The sequence below is a fragment of the Colletotrichum higginsianum genome, chromosome 10 (genome assembly GCF_001672515.1).
Source record: "Colletotrichum higginsianum IMI 349063 chromosome 10, whole genome shotgun sequence".
NCBI classification, from domain to species: Eukaryota; Fungi; Ascomycota; class Sordariomycetes; order Glomerellales; family Glomerellaceae; genus Colletotrichum; species Colletotrichum higginsianum.
In genome coordinates, this window is record NC_030962.1 from 2,871,006 (window position 1) to 2,884,600 (window position 13,595).

General features: G+C 56.6%; 4 protein-coding genes across 4 annotated transcripts; 2 read left to right on the top strand and 2 right to left on the bottom strand.

Annotated features, from left to right (window-relative positions):
- Positions 1-1,789: 1,789 nt before the first annotated feature.
- On the bottom strand, positions 1,790-2,579 carry CH63R_14326 (uncharacterized protein; the record flags this gene model as incomplete). Its single annotated transcript, XM_018309300.1, has 3 exons — positions 1,790-2,072; positions 2,128-2,231; positions 2,301-2,579. 3 exons carry the CDS (start codon positions 2,577-2,579, stop codon positions 1,790-1,792), a joined length of 666 nt encoding a protein of 221 aa, XP_018151618.1.
- A 1,206-nt stretch (positions 2,580-3,785) lies between these two features.
- Positions 3,786-5,695, bottom strand: CH63R_14327 (4-hydroxyacetophenone monooxygenase; the record flags this gene model as incomplete). Its single annotated transcript, XM_018309301.1, has 2 exons — positions 3,786-5,324; positions 5,405-5,695. The coding sequence occupies 2 exons, from the start codon at positions 5,693-5,695 to the stop codon at positions 3,786-3,788; spliced, it is 1,830 nt and encodes a 609-aa protein (XP_018151619.1).
- A 2,208-nt stretch (positions 5,696-7,903) lies between these two features.
- On the top strand, positions 7,904-9,829 carry CH63R_14328 (ATP-grasp superfamily protein; the record flags this gene model as incomplete). Its single annotated transcript, XM_018309302.1, has 1 exon — positions 7,904-9,829. One exon carries the CDS (start codon positions 7,904-7,906, stop codon positions 9,827-9,829), a length of 1,926 nt encoding a protein of 641 aa, XP_018151620.1.
- Positions 9,830-11,491: 1,662 nt separating this feature from the next.
- On the top strand, positions 11,492-13,114 carry CH63R_14329 (Oligopeptide transporter; the record flags this gene model as incomplete). Its single annotated transcript, XM_018309303.1, has 1 exon — positions 11,492-13,114. The coding sequence occupies one exon, from the start codon at positions 11,492-11,494 to the stop codon at positions 13,112-13,114; it is 1,623 nt and encodes a 540-aa protein (XP_018151621.1).
- Between the last annotated feature and the right edge of the window lie 481 nt (positions 13,115-13,595).

The following is a 13,595-nucleotide window of genomic DNA, read 5'->3' on the forward strand; positions in this document are numbered from 1 at the left end:
AAAAAAATTCGGTTTGGAAATGAACTTAAACTGGAAAAGTAACGGCGGCAAACTTTACCCCGATCGTGGATGGCTGGCAGGTTGAGATTTGGTTGTCCAAAAGCAAAAGAGGGGTCCAATGCAGTTGAGGGGCAAATCCACTGCAATGAAGAAAGTCATGCGCAAGAGGCAGGATGTCGACTGTTGACTGATAGAGGTTGTGACGGCAACGAATATTCAGGTTGGAAGAAGGGGCACTCCTAGAGGAATTACGGGCAGTAGACAGTGAGTCGCCCGTTTGGCTTGATGGAAATTGGTTCTCGAAAGCTTTTGGACAATCGACGGCGGGGATGGTTGGCTAGTGTCCTATGCGACGAAGAGAGTCGTGCGCAATTGGCTGTGGCGGTTGTGACGGTAATGAATGTTCAAATTCTGGAGAACAGGCACCCCGAGAGGAGTTGAAGATGGAGGTAGATGGTCGGTAGCTGGTTTTGCTTGATGTGGATGGGCACTGATGCTCCAAACCCTTTGGCTGTTAATCGATAGTGGAGATTGGTCGTTGAGGTCTGATGCAACGACGAAAGTCGTAAAGCAAGGAACCATGACGGTTATAGCGGATAAGAAGGTAATGGACGCCCAAGGTTGGAAGAACAGGCATCCCAAAAAGGAGTCGAAGGTGGAAGTAGACGGGGATTGATGCTCAAAAGCCTTTGGCTGCCAACGGTGGAGTGGGTAGCCAACGTCTAATGCAACGGAGAAGGTCGTGAGAAAGAGCGTGGCTATCGGTTGATGACTGATGACGGTTGTGACGGCAATGGATGTTCAACGTTAAAAGAATGGATGCTCTGAGTTGGAAGTGGAGGTGGATTTTGGCTGCCAGTCGATGACAAAAATGGGTGGTGGATTGGTAGTGGGTAGACTGCCAAACCGCGAAAGTGTTGTCAGTCATCTCGGCTTGTTGACTCAAGTGCTGGATGTTTGACGGCTCGGGACGGTTGAGTCAAGATGGTTGAAGGACTGGACGTGTGTGCTCGTGGATTGGAACACTCTGAGCAACCGGTGGCGTCTACTCCAGGCCTTGGACCTGGCAGGGAATCGGGCCATGGTACCAGTCTATGGTTGAGTTCGTCTTGGCCTCCTTGCCGAAGCAAGGAGTTGATCGTCGACACTACGTAGAAGTGCGAACTCATCGTCGACGTACTCGACTTGGTCATTGCCGTTAGCTAGGTGTTGAAGGGAGTCGTCAACCGTCAGACCTCGAGACCTTCAGACAACACTAGCTTTGACCGCATCGAGGGTTGTGTACATTTTCCTTTGCAGTGTTTAACGAGTGTTCTTTTCCTCGGGTTCTTTGCATTTTCCTTTGTTTCATGGCTTGACCATTGGATGTCGGATTGCTGAAAAGGGAGCCGTCCACCGGCAGGCCTCAAGACCTTTAGAGAATGCCGAATCCGTTGAATCGCGCCACAGGTTCCTTGCGTTATCCTTCGCTTGCTCGAATTGGTCATTGCCATTGGCTAGGTGTCGAAGGGAGTCGTCAACCGTCAGACCTCGAGACCTTCAAACAACACTAGCTTTGACCGCATCGAGGGTTTTGTACGTTTTCCTTCGCAGTGTTTAACGAGTGATCTTTTCCTCGGCTTCTGGCGTTTTTCCTCGCATAATGAATATAACGAGAGGCACCCACTTGTGTCCTAGTGGGTGTGGTGGTCCTCTCCCTCGTGCCGTGGTATCTCTCTCCCGCAGACCGTCGCCGATATTGCCAGACGGCCAGAGCGCCAATCGTGTGCATGTACAACCGGATATCGCCTCACAAACACTGTCGCAAATAACGTCGCCGAATTCTTGTCTCCTCCGCCTTCAGACGAGCACGGAGCGTTGCGGAAACACGCGACCATTCGAAAGCATCCAAGCGGTTACTCTCGGCGTAACCCTCATGCTTCCGGCGTTCTTTGAAGGTATAGTAGCCGTATTCCCAGGCTCTTGCGGGCTCGTCCACGTCCTTGGACTTGGCCTTGGCCTTGGCCTTGGCCTCGGCTTCGAGCCTGGGACGCGGCCCGATGCGTAAAAGATAGGCGTGCGCTTCGGCCTGCCTGCTACGTTGTTAGTCATGCTCTCACGTTGAAAGGTTGATAACAGTTCACTCACGCGACAGCCAGATGGGCGGCGACATCAGCCATCCCAGCCAGTTTGGACACGGCGACCAGAGGAATCTTCGGAAGCCGCCGATCCATCCAGGGGTGGTAGGCATACTACCGCTTCGGCACCTCCCTGCCAACAAACTTCGCTAAAAACCTCTAGTATTCGAGCTCGACCTCTACCTGCATGGCCTGGATCCGCTTGTGACGGAGACGTTGGGTCGCGAAGCCCTCGTCTTTCGTCGACTTTCGGTCCTTCGCCCGCATGCTGCGAAAGCCGTCCTTGACCCGTTCCGTCAGGTAATTGTTTGCCTTGGATGATTCCATTACTGGAATCACCAAGGCGTTGGCGCGGGTAACAGGGGTCTCGGGGGCTGGTTCGGTCGCAGTTGGGACGGATGGGGGCGGCAAACCCATGGCGGCGAGGTGGGCGAGTTCGTGGGCAGACATGGCGGCAGACATGACGGCGGGCGGAGAAGCGGGCGGAGAGACGAGTCTTAGTAGAATACGGTATGATAACAAAACATAAGACGTAATAACCGGATGCCAAAAAAGACTGCCACGACACTGGGATGGATGGATGGATGGATATGTCTGAGCGAAGTTCCAACACAATTGCCAGCAACTTTCCCCTTGCTGCGCATCTAGCTGCGACCTGTTTGGTACTTGGTTCCTTCTTGCTTTACCATCCCACTAATGCTCGGCGCATGAGCCGCCACTGGGAGGCATCAAAGGGCAACGGCATGGCGCCAGCTATTGGCAGGGAGGCACAATCTTGTAGCTGCGGCATGTCCTGCTCTCCCGGCGCAGAATGGATTATGAGTAGGTAGTTGCTGGCCGCATCGTTTGATGGAGGCCCAGCAGGTGGCAGTGATGTGCCTACTCTGGGTAGAGAGTTTGGGCACCCGGGTACATGGGTAGTCTTTAGTGTGGGCAAGCTCCGTGGCCGCCAGCGACAACACGTCCGAGGCGCAGCAATCGTTTCTTTTAGCGCATCCTGTTGAATTGGAAGGTATAACGCACACGAAGGGCGCCACGGATGGCGTCGGAGATAGGACTTATCGGCCGGCACGGCCGCTCCGGCAACGAAGGGCCTGCCGCGGGCTTCGTCCCGGGCGGTGGGCTTCGTAGTGGCCTAAGGCGCCTAGGAAAGGGGGTGCCGTCTCCTGTCTCTTCCAACAACTCTATTTTGTCTCTGTGCAGAGTACGAATGCACTTTAACATCTTTCCTTAGGGCCTCTATTTACTAATTATAATACTACTGACGCCCTCTTGCATATACTACTAGCCCTAAAACTACTCGGATAACGGATATGAAGTTAATAAATGCTCAAGGTTGGGAAAATAGGCGTCTCAAAAGGAGTCAAAGCTGGGAGCAGATGGGCATTGATGCTCGAAAGCCTTTGGCTGCCAATAGTGGAGATGGGTGGCTAAAGTCTGATGCGATGAAGAAGGCCATGAGAAAGAGATTGGCTGTCGGCTGATGACCGATGATGGTTGTAACGGCCAGAAACGTTCAAGGTTGATTGGATACACTGACTTGAAGGTGGAAGTGGACTTTGGCTGTCAATCGATGGCGAAGCAGGCTGGTCTAAGACCAATGCCTACCAATCATGTTGCAGAATTCAATTGTACTGAGCAGGAATAAAAGGCTCCTGTTTGTTCAGTCTAAGGTATGTTCCACCAACCCTCGTGAAGCTTCCTGAGATCGATGCTGGCCGGGTCTACCAGATAGCTGGTGACGTCGTGTTCCGGGTCCGTCTCAAACTTGGTACACCCGTTGCCGAAGTATCCCAGCAGGGAGTTCCCAGTATCCGAAAGGTACTCGTAGTCCCAGTCCTCCCATCTGGGATCGTTCACGACGAGGCCGACCAGCGCCGCACTCCCGGGCCACAACCCGTGGATTCTCGAGCCGGGCCTCTCGGTGTTGTACCACGATTTGCATTCCGACATGACCGTCTTCTTGAAAAACGCGTCCGAGTACTGCACGAAGTCGTCTGCGGCCTTCTTGGACGGCTGCATCGTCTTGATCCCTTCCCGGCCCACCTTCCTGAGTATCTTGGCAAAGTAGGTGACCTGGACCTCTACGTTGTGCGGTACCGTGCCCGAGCGGCCGGCACCGTTGGGTCCCTGAATGAAGCCGAGGTTCGGGAACCCGGGCGTCGCGAAGCCGAGGTAGCTATACGGGAACCCGTACTCTCCATCCGGAGACCACAAATGGGCGATGCTCTTGCCCTTGGCGGTAATGCCAAACGGAGGGAGGACGTCGACATTTGCCCCAGTCGCGGCGAAGACGGCATCCACTTCGCGATGCGTGCCATCTGCCGTCTCGATGCCAGTCTCGGTGAACCGCTTGATGGGGTTCTGGATGTAATCAACGTTGTCCTCCATGATTGCCTCGAGGTATCCGGGGCCCGGCGTCAACCGACGGCAATGCGGAGAGAAGCCCGGGATCATGCTCTCGATGAGTTCCGGGCGCTTGGCCAGGCGCACTTTGAGGTGCTTCAGGAGCGCTTCGCGCGCCTCCTTGTTGCTGTCGGAGTCTTTGAGCCATCCGTGGAAGAAACGCCAGTGGCTCTGCTCCAGGTTCTTCCGATATTTGAGGTAGACGTCCGTATCCTGGAACGAGTCTCTCAGCTCCTTGGATATCAACTTGCGTTCAATCTTTGTTGATTCCCCGCCCCAGGACTCGGCTATCCAAGTCTTGCTCCGGGCGTAGTGGTCCAGCCGGGCGACCTTCTTCTGGAGGTGTGGCACGAGTTGGATGCCACTCGCCCCGTTGCCAATGACTGCCACTCTCTTTCCCGAGACATCATATGTCGGGTCCCAGTTCGATGTGTGTCGGATGTGTCCCTTGAATTCGTTGATCCCCGGGTAGTCGGGCAGCCTCCAGTCGTTGAAGCGTCCGATGGCCGTCAGAACAAAATCCGCTTCGTGGATAAGGACCTCTCCGCTCTGGAGATTGCAGACCTTGACCAGCCATACAGACTTTCCGTTGTCCCATTGGAGGTCTTTGACTTCGTGGGAGACCTTCAAGTGCTTGTACACGTCGTACTTGCGCGCCACGCCAGCCCAGTAGTCCCAGAGTTCCGGGCCCTGGGCATACTCTTCGGACCACTGCGTGTTTGGCGCAAAAGACGTCTGGTACACGTGCGCCGGAACGTCGCAGCGGACGCCGGGATAGACATTCTCGAACCAGACGCCTCCCTTTTTCCCATCTGTTAGCAGGTGGCTATTAAATGCGGAATGGGGGGGACGGGGAGGGGAGGGGAGGGGGCACTGCCTACCACATCGGCGTTCTTCTCGAAGATGGTTAATTCGATGCCCGGGACCTTGGCTGGAAGGAGGGCACCAGCAACGATGCCAGCTATACCAGCACCGATGACGGTCACTCTCAGACGGCGTGGCTCATCGGCGTGGCGATCCACAAGAGAGACCTCTGGCAGGACGAACTTTGATTTGTTCTGTTCAAGCTCGGCATCAAGGAGGGTCTCGACGGTGGCGGCAGCGGTGGTAACAACTCGCGTGCCATCCCGGTCCTTGAAAGGGATTTTTTGCTGTTCTGCCGCCGATTCCATGGTCGGCTTGCGATTCCCAGAACAGGGCTCACGAGTAGCTACTGTGACAGCCATCTTGACAATGCCGTGGGTATTTGGAGGGAGTGAGGTGCAATATCCCTCCTTCAGAAGGGCAACGATTACTCCCTTTTTATTGTTGCGGACCCGACATAGAGAGTGGTTCGATTTGGGCAGTACAAAGACACTTGGCCACAATTCATACCCTGACAGGGAGCAAGAGGCGGCCTTCGAAGCCACGGCCAATGAGAACTATACCGAGGCCAGACCAATGGACCTTCGACGCCCGACATGTGCCCGAGGCCTGGGACTTTTGCATCTTCACCAAGAAGTACAGGTGCCCGCAGACTAGGCACTCAAGGCCGGTCGCCTCGAGATGACATGTGGGCACTGAGGACTGGGGCTAGGAAGTCGTCGCCAGTGTGGTCAGAGGGGCCATGGTTGGTTAAGCCGAGTTGTGACTGATGGGATAAAGAAGGCAGCCATCGTGTGAGGATATTTGCCACAAGAGTGGGTTTAGGCAGTCATCGAAGGCGGATAATGGAAACAATTGTATTGATGATGGTCATGATGGAGGGGGGGGGAAACTAGCCCCGTCTGGAAATGTAGCCAATGGGCAAAGCAACCTCTGATGCACAAGAATGATACCAAATCCGTAAAGGAGTGAGTATAAGGGGAGGTATGACGGCACCAGAAACCAGATGCCACGTCTTCACATTGAGACTGTGGTCTATGACAATGTTCGTACAGTATCCTCTTCCGGCGACTTCCGCCGTTTTTGTTGCTGGGGGGGGGGGGGGGGGGGGGGGGGGGGAAAGCCGCGAGGAAGAAACTTACATGGGACTTTGCAAGGCGGCTCGGCTCGCCCAAATGGGTATAATCATGTACTTTGCATGACGCGCGGGTTGCTGTTTCAAGATTGGTGATGGGGGAAGGGAGAGGGGGTATCCTTTCATTTTTGCATTTTTTTTAAGAGCGGTAAAAGACCCGATTCCTGTTGGGAGACTTTGGAAAAGTGCTTTTGACACTATCGAGATGGTGATATTGAGCTGTAGAAGAAAAGGGGAACCCTAATGACTGATCAAGAGTCCATACCGAATGTGAGAGGGCAAGAGCGGCAGCAAGGAGAGAAACTTAAGTACGAGTCGTGAAAGCCTACGTCTTTTAATCTCTTCCCGGGCTTGGGAACCGTCGTTCTGTTGGGCTCAGTGCGGAAATACATATCACATTGGCTTGGTCACGATTTATTCAACACTCATCACTGGGATGGAGTTCTACATATTGACTGGCGAATCCCCTCCCCTGCTTAGGCGAGAGTAGTATGCGTGAGCAGAGCTAAGGTAATAATGGATCCAGATGATAACTAACACCCTTACATGACTGCAAACTAAAGACAAGACATATTCCATTATCACATGACCCTAACCCTAACCCTGTCTCTCACTCGCACCCTTGCCTAAGCCCCAACTGGCCTGAACACTGACCCTATTAGAGCTAACAGGCAGTTTAAGGTTGCGTGTAGTTGCGTGAATGCATTTGTTATCAACTGGATCTATTGTCACATTAGCTCTGCACAGGCTCGAAGCGCATGGTACTCAAACCTGACCAGGGGGGGGGGGCATTTCCTAGGATGGGAGGCACCAGCTGCTAACGGTTTTTAGGGTCTCCGCCCAGATTGCGTTGGACTGATGTGGGACTCTGCCTCCTTACTTGCCAGGGGGATCCGCTGGAAAAAATTTGCTGTAGAAATGCGCGCAGAGGTTGACGGCTGATTCGTGGCTTACATGCCCCTACCTACACATGCACAAAAGTTCCTTTGTAGGGGCGCGGGAGGGTCCGGTGGATGGGTGGGGTATGCTTCGGCGTAAGGCTATGAGCTTGACCTGGTTAAGCAATTCTAGGCCCTTGGCGTAGGGATTAAGCCTCGGAGCACGACCAACGGTGATGCAGGCTGTTTGCTTGGCCTGGTTGGGCTTCATGTTCCCAGACGCGGGGTTTCCTGGTAGCACTCGTCGTTATGAAGGCCTACAAACTGTTTCCCTTCCCGAAGCAATAATCATCGTGTTTTTCTTCTGGTGTGATTGCCTCACTCACTGTCCATGCCCTTCTTTCCCTAGAGACCTCCAGTATGGGTATGTGATGACGCCACTCGAGACTGCCAGCACGAATAAGAAGACGGCTAACTTGGGGAACCCATCAGGTTTGCGTTACATGACTGTCGACAGACAGTCCTGGAAGACCGAGAGACTACCAAAAGAGACGGGCACTCTCGTCGTCAATGTGTATCCTGATAACACTCTGCGCGAGCACGCCGATGGCTCCGACACAGACGCTGCCTCGTCCTCTGCTGCTGTCCGGAATTTCCTGCTGGACGGGACACGCGAGGATCACAGCCTAGTGAAGCTCCTACTCCCGATGCGGTCGGGCTACGTGGTCCAGTCCGACTTTCTTGAGCGGCGCATGGTCGACTGCTTGAACGTGACCGAGGTGCGAGGCTTCGTCGCGCCGGGGCAGCATATCCAAGGGCTCTCTGCCGACGCCTACGAGTCCATGGGCCTGTCCGACCTGCTGCCCTACAGCTATGGTGCCGTCGTGATGGCCCCGTCATGTGCCGCCGGCGTGGAAAAGTCTGCCGCGCTGCTCGATGAGGAGCTGACCAAGCGTCTTTCTTTCGCCTGGCTATCGCCGAACCCCATACCCCACAGGCGACTGGCGTTCGTGGGCGCGGCACCCCTGAGCAAGTTCAAGGGGTACGCCGCCGCGGCCGCCGCGTTGAACATTGCGCTGGTCGTATTGGACGTGCCGGATCAGGTGGTCGCCCGAGACGAATATGCCCATCTCCGTGAGGAGTTTGTACCGGTCGACCTGACAGCCGACGCCGGCTTGGCCCAACGCCTTGCGGACGTGGTGTCCGAGATGCAGGGCACCGGCAAGCGCTTCGATGGCATCATGTCCGTCGACGAGCACCTCCTCGGCATCGTCTCCCAGGCGGCCACCCTGTTGGGGTTCCCCACCTCGCCGCCCGCGGCCATCGCCTTGGCGCAGAACAAGTTCCAGACGCGCCAGCTCGATGCCAACGCCTACGCCCGGCTTGTCCGCTCGCCGGCCGACCTGGAGGCGCTGCTCGCCGAGGAGGACAGCGGGCGGGCCCCGCCGCCGTACCCGCTCATCGTCAAACCGTGTAAGGGCTGGTCGTCCGAGGGTGTCTGGAAGGTGGATAACGAGCGGGAGCTGCGCGCCAGGGTGCCCATGCTGTGGCAGGACCTCTTCGCCGACTGGCACGGCCGCGACGTCGTCGTCGAGGCGTACGTCGACGGGCCCGAGGTCGACGCCAACATGGCGCTCGTGGACGGAGAGGTCGCGTTTTTCGAGGTCAACGACGACTTCCCCAGCTCCGCGGACAACGATGATGACGGCAGGACCAGGGACAAGTCTCCCCCGGCCACGTTCGTCGAGACGTCAAACATGCTGCCGTCGGCCCTGGCCGCCAGCGAGCTCGAGGCGCTGCGGCGGCGACTTCACGAGATCGCCCTCGCCGTCGGGTTCCGAGACGGCGTCCTGCACATGGAAGCCCGGCTGCGCAACTCGAGTAGCCACTACGCCAGGGAAGAAGGCGGCGGCAGCCTCGTCGACCTACGGCCCAAGGCGGGGGCGACCTCCTCGGCGAAGCCCGAGGACGTCTTCCTTATTGAGATCAACCCCCGGCCGCCGGGGTGGCAAGAGGTGGAGGCCACGGCGCACGCGTATGGCGTTTCGTACTACAGCCTGGCGGTCCTCAACGCCGTGGGCGACCGGGACCGCTTCGCGGCCCTATCGCGGCCGTTCGTAGGAGGCGCCCAGTACCACATGCAGCTCCTCTTCGTCTCGGCCCAGAAGGGCGGCACCTACCGGTCGGGCGACGTCTGCGCGGCCGTCCTGGACCACGGGGGGGCGGCGGGGCGCCGCTTGCGCGAACACGTCGTCGAGTGCGCGACCCTCATGCAGGACGGCCAGGAGGTCCCCGATCCCCGCACCGGCAAGGTCTTTGGCAGCTTCATCGCCTTCTTCCTGGTCGTCTCGCGCACCAGTCGGCGGGAGGCCATTAGCATTGGGCGCGAGATTGAGCAGCTGGTCAGGGGGCATACCGACGGTTTCTAGTTAGCACAGGGAGACAGTTCGTGCAGCATATAGAAATAAGTTCAAATCCGAGGTGTGGAATAGCGGACGGGCTCGCGCCGTAGGGGTGGTCTTCTTAAGATGTAGTGTGGGTATTATTCCGCTGCTTCTGCCGAAAGCCTGTAATTAAGCGTATCTGGAACTAACGAAATCGGCCCTCTGGAGATGCAGGAAAACCTTGGATGGTATGGAGATAACATCTAGGCTACGTTAGATTACAAACACATTAGTAGAGACAGGACTACCTAGTTGATGACAGACCAACTCAGCCTATGTGACCTACTGCACCCCTTCACTGTAGCCCCTAAGTTATTCCTTTCGTCCGCGTGGGGATTATTAGGCGTCCTGAAAGAAGATGTCAACGTCACGCCCCGAGTCTCGCGGTGACTCACACATGTTATTACCTAGATGCATGTTGGCGTCCAACAAAAGATCCTTCCAAATCTACGGCCCCCACCCAGTGAGTCGAGCCCATTCGCCCTAGAGCTTCGTTTGCTCTGGTGGCTCCCTCACGACACTACCCCCCCACCTTGACCAACGAGCACCACAACGACAACATGTTTCAGCAACGGGTGGTTAACAAATCAGTAGACATGACGGCAGGGATACCTTGCCACCGAACAAGATAGGGTGGAGAGGCAATTTCTGACAACTGTATCGGGACTAACACGACCTTGGGACAAAGAAGTCGGACCCGGGGAGCGCTAGCCCTCGGACTGGGCGGGGGCTCGATGGGCGACGCAGCCTCTAAATTTGTTAGGTACTTTGGAGAGCCGCTTGAGCCCCCACCCTGGCCGAGGAGGACTATGCTACGCGCTAACAGCGGCGGCCCGGCGGCCGACGAGCTGTCTCGGCCGGGCTACATGCTTACTAACTAATTTGTATATCGTACTGTCAACAGAGGCTAAGGTTAAAGCTGGTGCGGGTCTCACGCCCACCTGCTAGCTACGGCCCGGGACTAGCGTGCTAGGGTACCTGTAGCTGGGCAGCATGGGGTGTGTCTGACTCAGGGTACCCCGACCTGCGGAGATCCTCTCCGGAGTTCGATGTTATAATTGCATCCGCTCATTGGTAGACAATCCATAGCTAAGGCTGATTTAGGCGTACTATTCACAACCGAGGTCTCTTTCTTTTTTTCCTCTTCATTTTTCGTCTTTGATTCTTTTTACCTTCTAGTTTTGGCGATCCAGGCGAGGGATATATCGTTCCCCTTGTCTCGTTCCCCTTGTCCCAGCCAATCAGAAACAAACCACACCGATTCCCTGTCTACCACCACTCATCCCCGGACTCTGGCAGAAGAACCTCGACGGCAGGTTTTGTCCCCGTCCCGATAGACTTGCAGACTTAGAATAGGATACGTTGCCGAGATAGCCTCAACCTAGTCATGACTAATATATATAAAAAAATTCACGCTCGCTTACGGTGTTGTTGTCGCAAGCGAGCGACGGACTGAGGTTGTAAACAGACGGAGAAGAAAAGCAGAAGAAAGAAATCTTGACTTCGCCTCCTACCTACGCAGTTCCCAGTATCACCGTGGGTCGACATCAAGCCCCCCTACCAGAACGGAATTTTTAACTATCCTACGACTGCTTAGCTGTTGTTTTTTTTCGTCACAGTCAAAAGCCAGATTAACAACAAGCAACCATGACAGACCAGGTAGGCCGGGCGGACGGCCCAGACCTTACCGGTCCTCTCGAAAAGTCCGGCCCAGGTGATCTGGAGAAGGCCGACGACAACGCCGGCCAGCCTGACGAGAGCCCGGCGACCAAGGACCTCCCCAGGGTGGCGGATAGGATCCCCAACGCGGCCTGGCTGGTCATGCTGCTCACCATGGCCGAACGTTTCTCCTTCTACGGCATGACGACGCCCTTTATGAACTACATGCAGAACGGCCGTGGCGACCCGCTACGCCCCGGCGCTCTGGGCTGGGGCCAGTCGAGGGCCTCGCAGGTCTCCAACGTCTTCAACATCATCTCGTGGCTGACGCCCATGGCCTCCGGCATCGTCGCCGACAAGGGGCTCGGCCGCTACCGGACGTTGTGCGTCACCTTCGTCGTCTACCTCGCCGGTACCGTCCTGCTGTTCGTGTCCAGCCTCGACTCCCTGGCCCGCTACTCCGCTGGCCTGTTCATCGCCTCCCTGGTCCTCATCGCCCTGGGCATGTCGGGCGCCAACGGCCTCATGGCCGCCTTCGTCGGCGACCAGTACACCACCGAGGACGGCGCCGTCGTCACCACCCGCAGCGGCGAGCGCGTCGTCGTCGACCGCGCCCTGACCCTCGAGTCCATCTACAACTACTACTACTGGTGCATCAACGTCGGCGGCCTGTCCGGCCTGGCCACGACGGCCCTCGAGCTGCACGTCGGCTTCTGGGCCGCCTACCTGCTCCCGCTCTGCGCCCTCTCCGTGTCGGCCGCCGTGCTCGTCCTCGGACGCGGCCGCCTGGTCCTCGCACCCACGCAGTCCTCGGCCCTCCCGGACGCCCGTCGCGCACTCTGGCTGGCCGTCCGCGGCGGCTTCTCCCTCGACAAGGCCAGGCCCGCGCACCAGCAGCTCCAACACTCGCGCAAGGTGCCCTGGACCGACGACTTCGTCGACGAGCTCCAGACGGCCATGGTGGCCTGCCGCATGATCTTCGCCGTCTGGCCCGTCCTCCACCTCTGCCGCGGCCAGATCAACAACAACCTCATCTCCCAGGCCGCCCAGATGGACACCTCGAGCATCCCCAACGACATGATGTACAACGCCAACCCCGTCATCATCATCATCCTCATGCCCCTCGTCGACCGCTTCCTCTTCCCCTGGCTGCGCCGTTCCGGGTTCCCCCTGACGGCCACGACCCGCCTCACCGCCGGCTTCGCCCTCGAGGCCCTCGCCATGGCCATGGCCGCCGTCGTGCAGAAGCTCGTCTACATCTCGCCCCCCTGCTACGACGCGCCCCTGCGCTGCGCCGCGTCCAATGCCGGCGCCATCCCGAATGCCGTCTCCGTCTTCGTGCAGCTGCCGGTATACCTGCTCGAGGCCATGTCCGAGATCCTGTCCTCGCCGGCCGGCTGGGAGTTGGCCTTCAGCATGGCGCCCGGCAGCATGAAGAGCGTGATGCAGTCCGTCTTCATGACCACCGGAGCCGTTGGTGCCGGCCTGAGCATTGCCATCAGTCCCCTGTACAAAGACCCTGAGATGCTTTATGTCTGGGCTTCTTTGGCTATCGTCATGGCAATAGCGACTGGAATATTTTATGCTGTCTGGGGCAGGAAGGTTCGTTGAAGGGGTTAGAAAAAAAAGCGACGGACGGCTTGGTGTTGATAGAAGAGCATTCAGTCCTCATGGCTTTCACGCGGGGTGGACGGACGTGGGCTGAGAGTACGACAAGGCGTTCGAATGGGTTTGAATTTGCAGAAAGGCCGTGTTGTAATAGGGTGAAGAGATGCTCTTTCATTTTCATTCACGAGTTTCTGTTGTTCCGATTAATGTCATTCCTTTGTCATCCTCTCACGCACCCCCAGAACACATGAGGCGCCGATGCAAGGTTATTCTAGGTTCTAGGCCTGACTGGACCAGATCACGGGAGGATATCGACAGACGGAAGACATCGATCGTCAGCCATCACATACAGACACTTAGTTTACAGAAATACATATTTGTTTGTATCATTAGACACTTCTTTACTGCCAGTCATCACATCGTTTGAACAACCACTTTTCAGGCGACAGGATTTCAATCACTTGTCTGGGCATGACTAAATTGC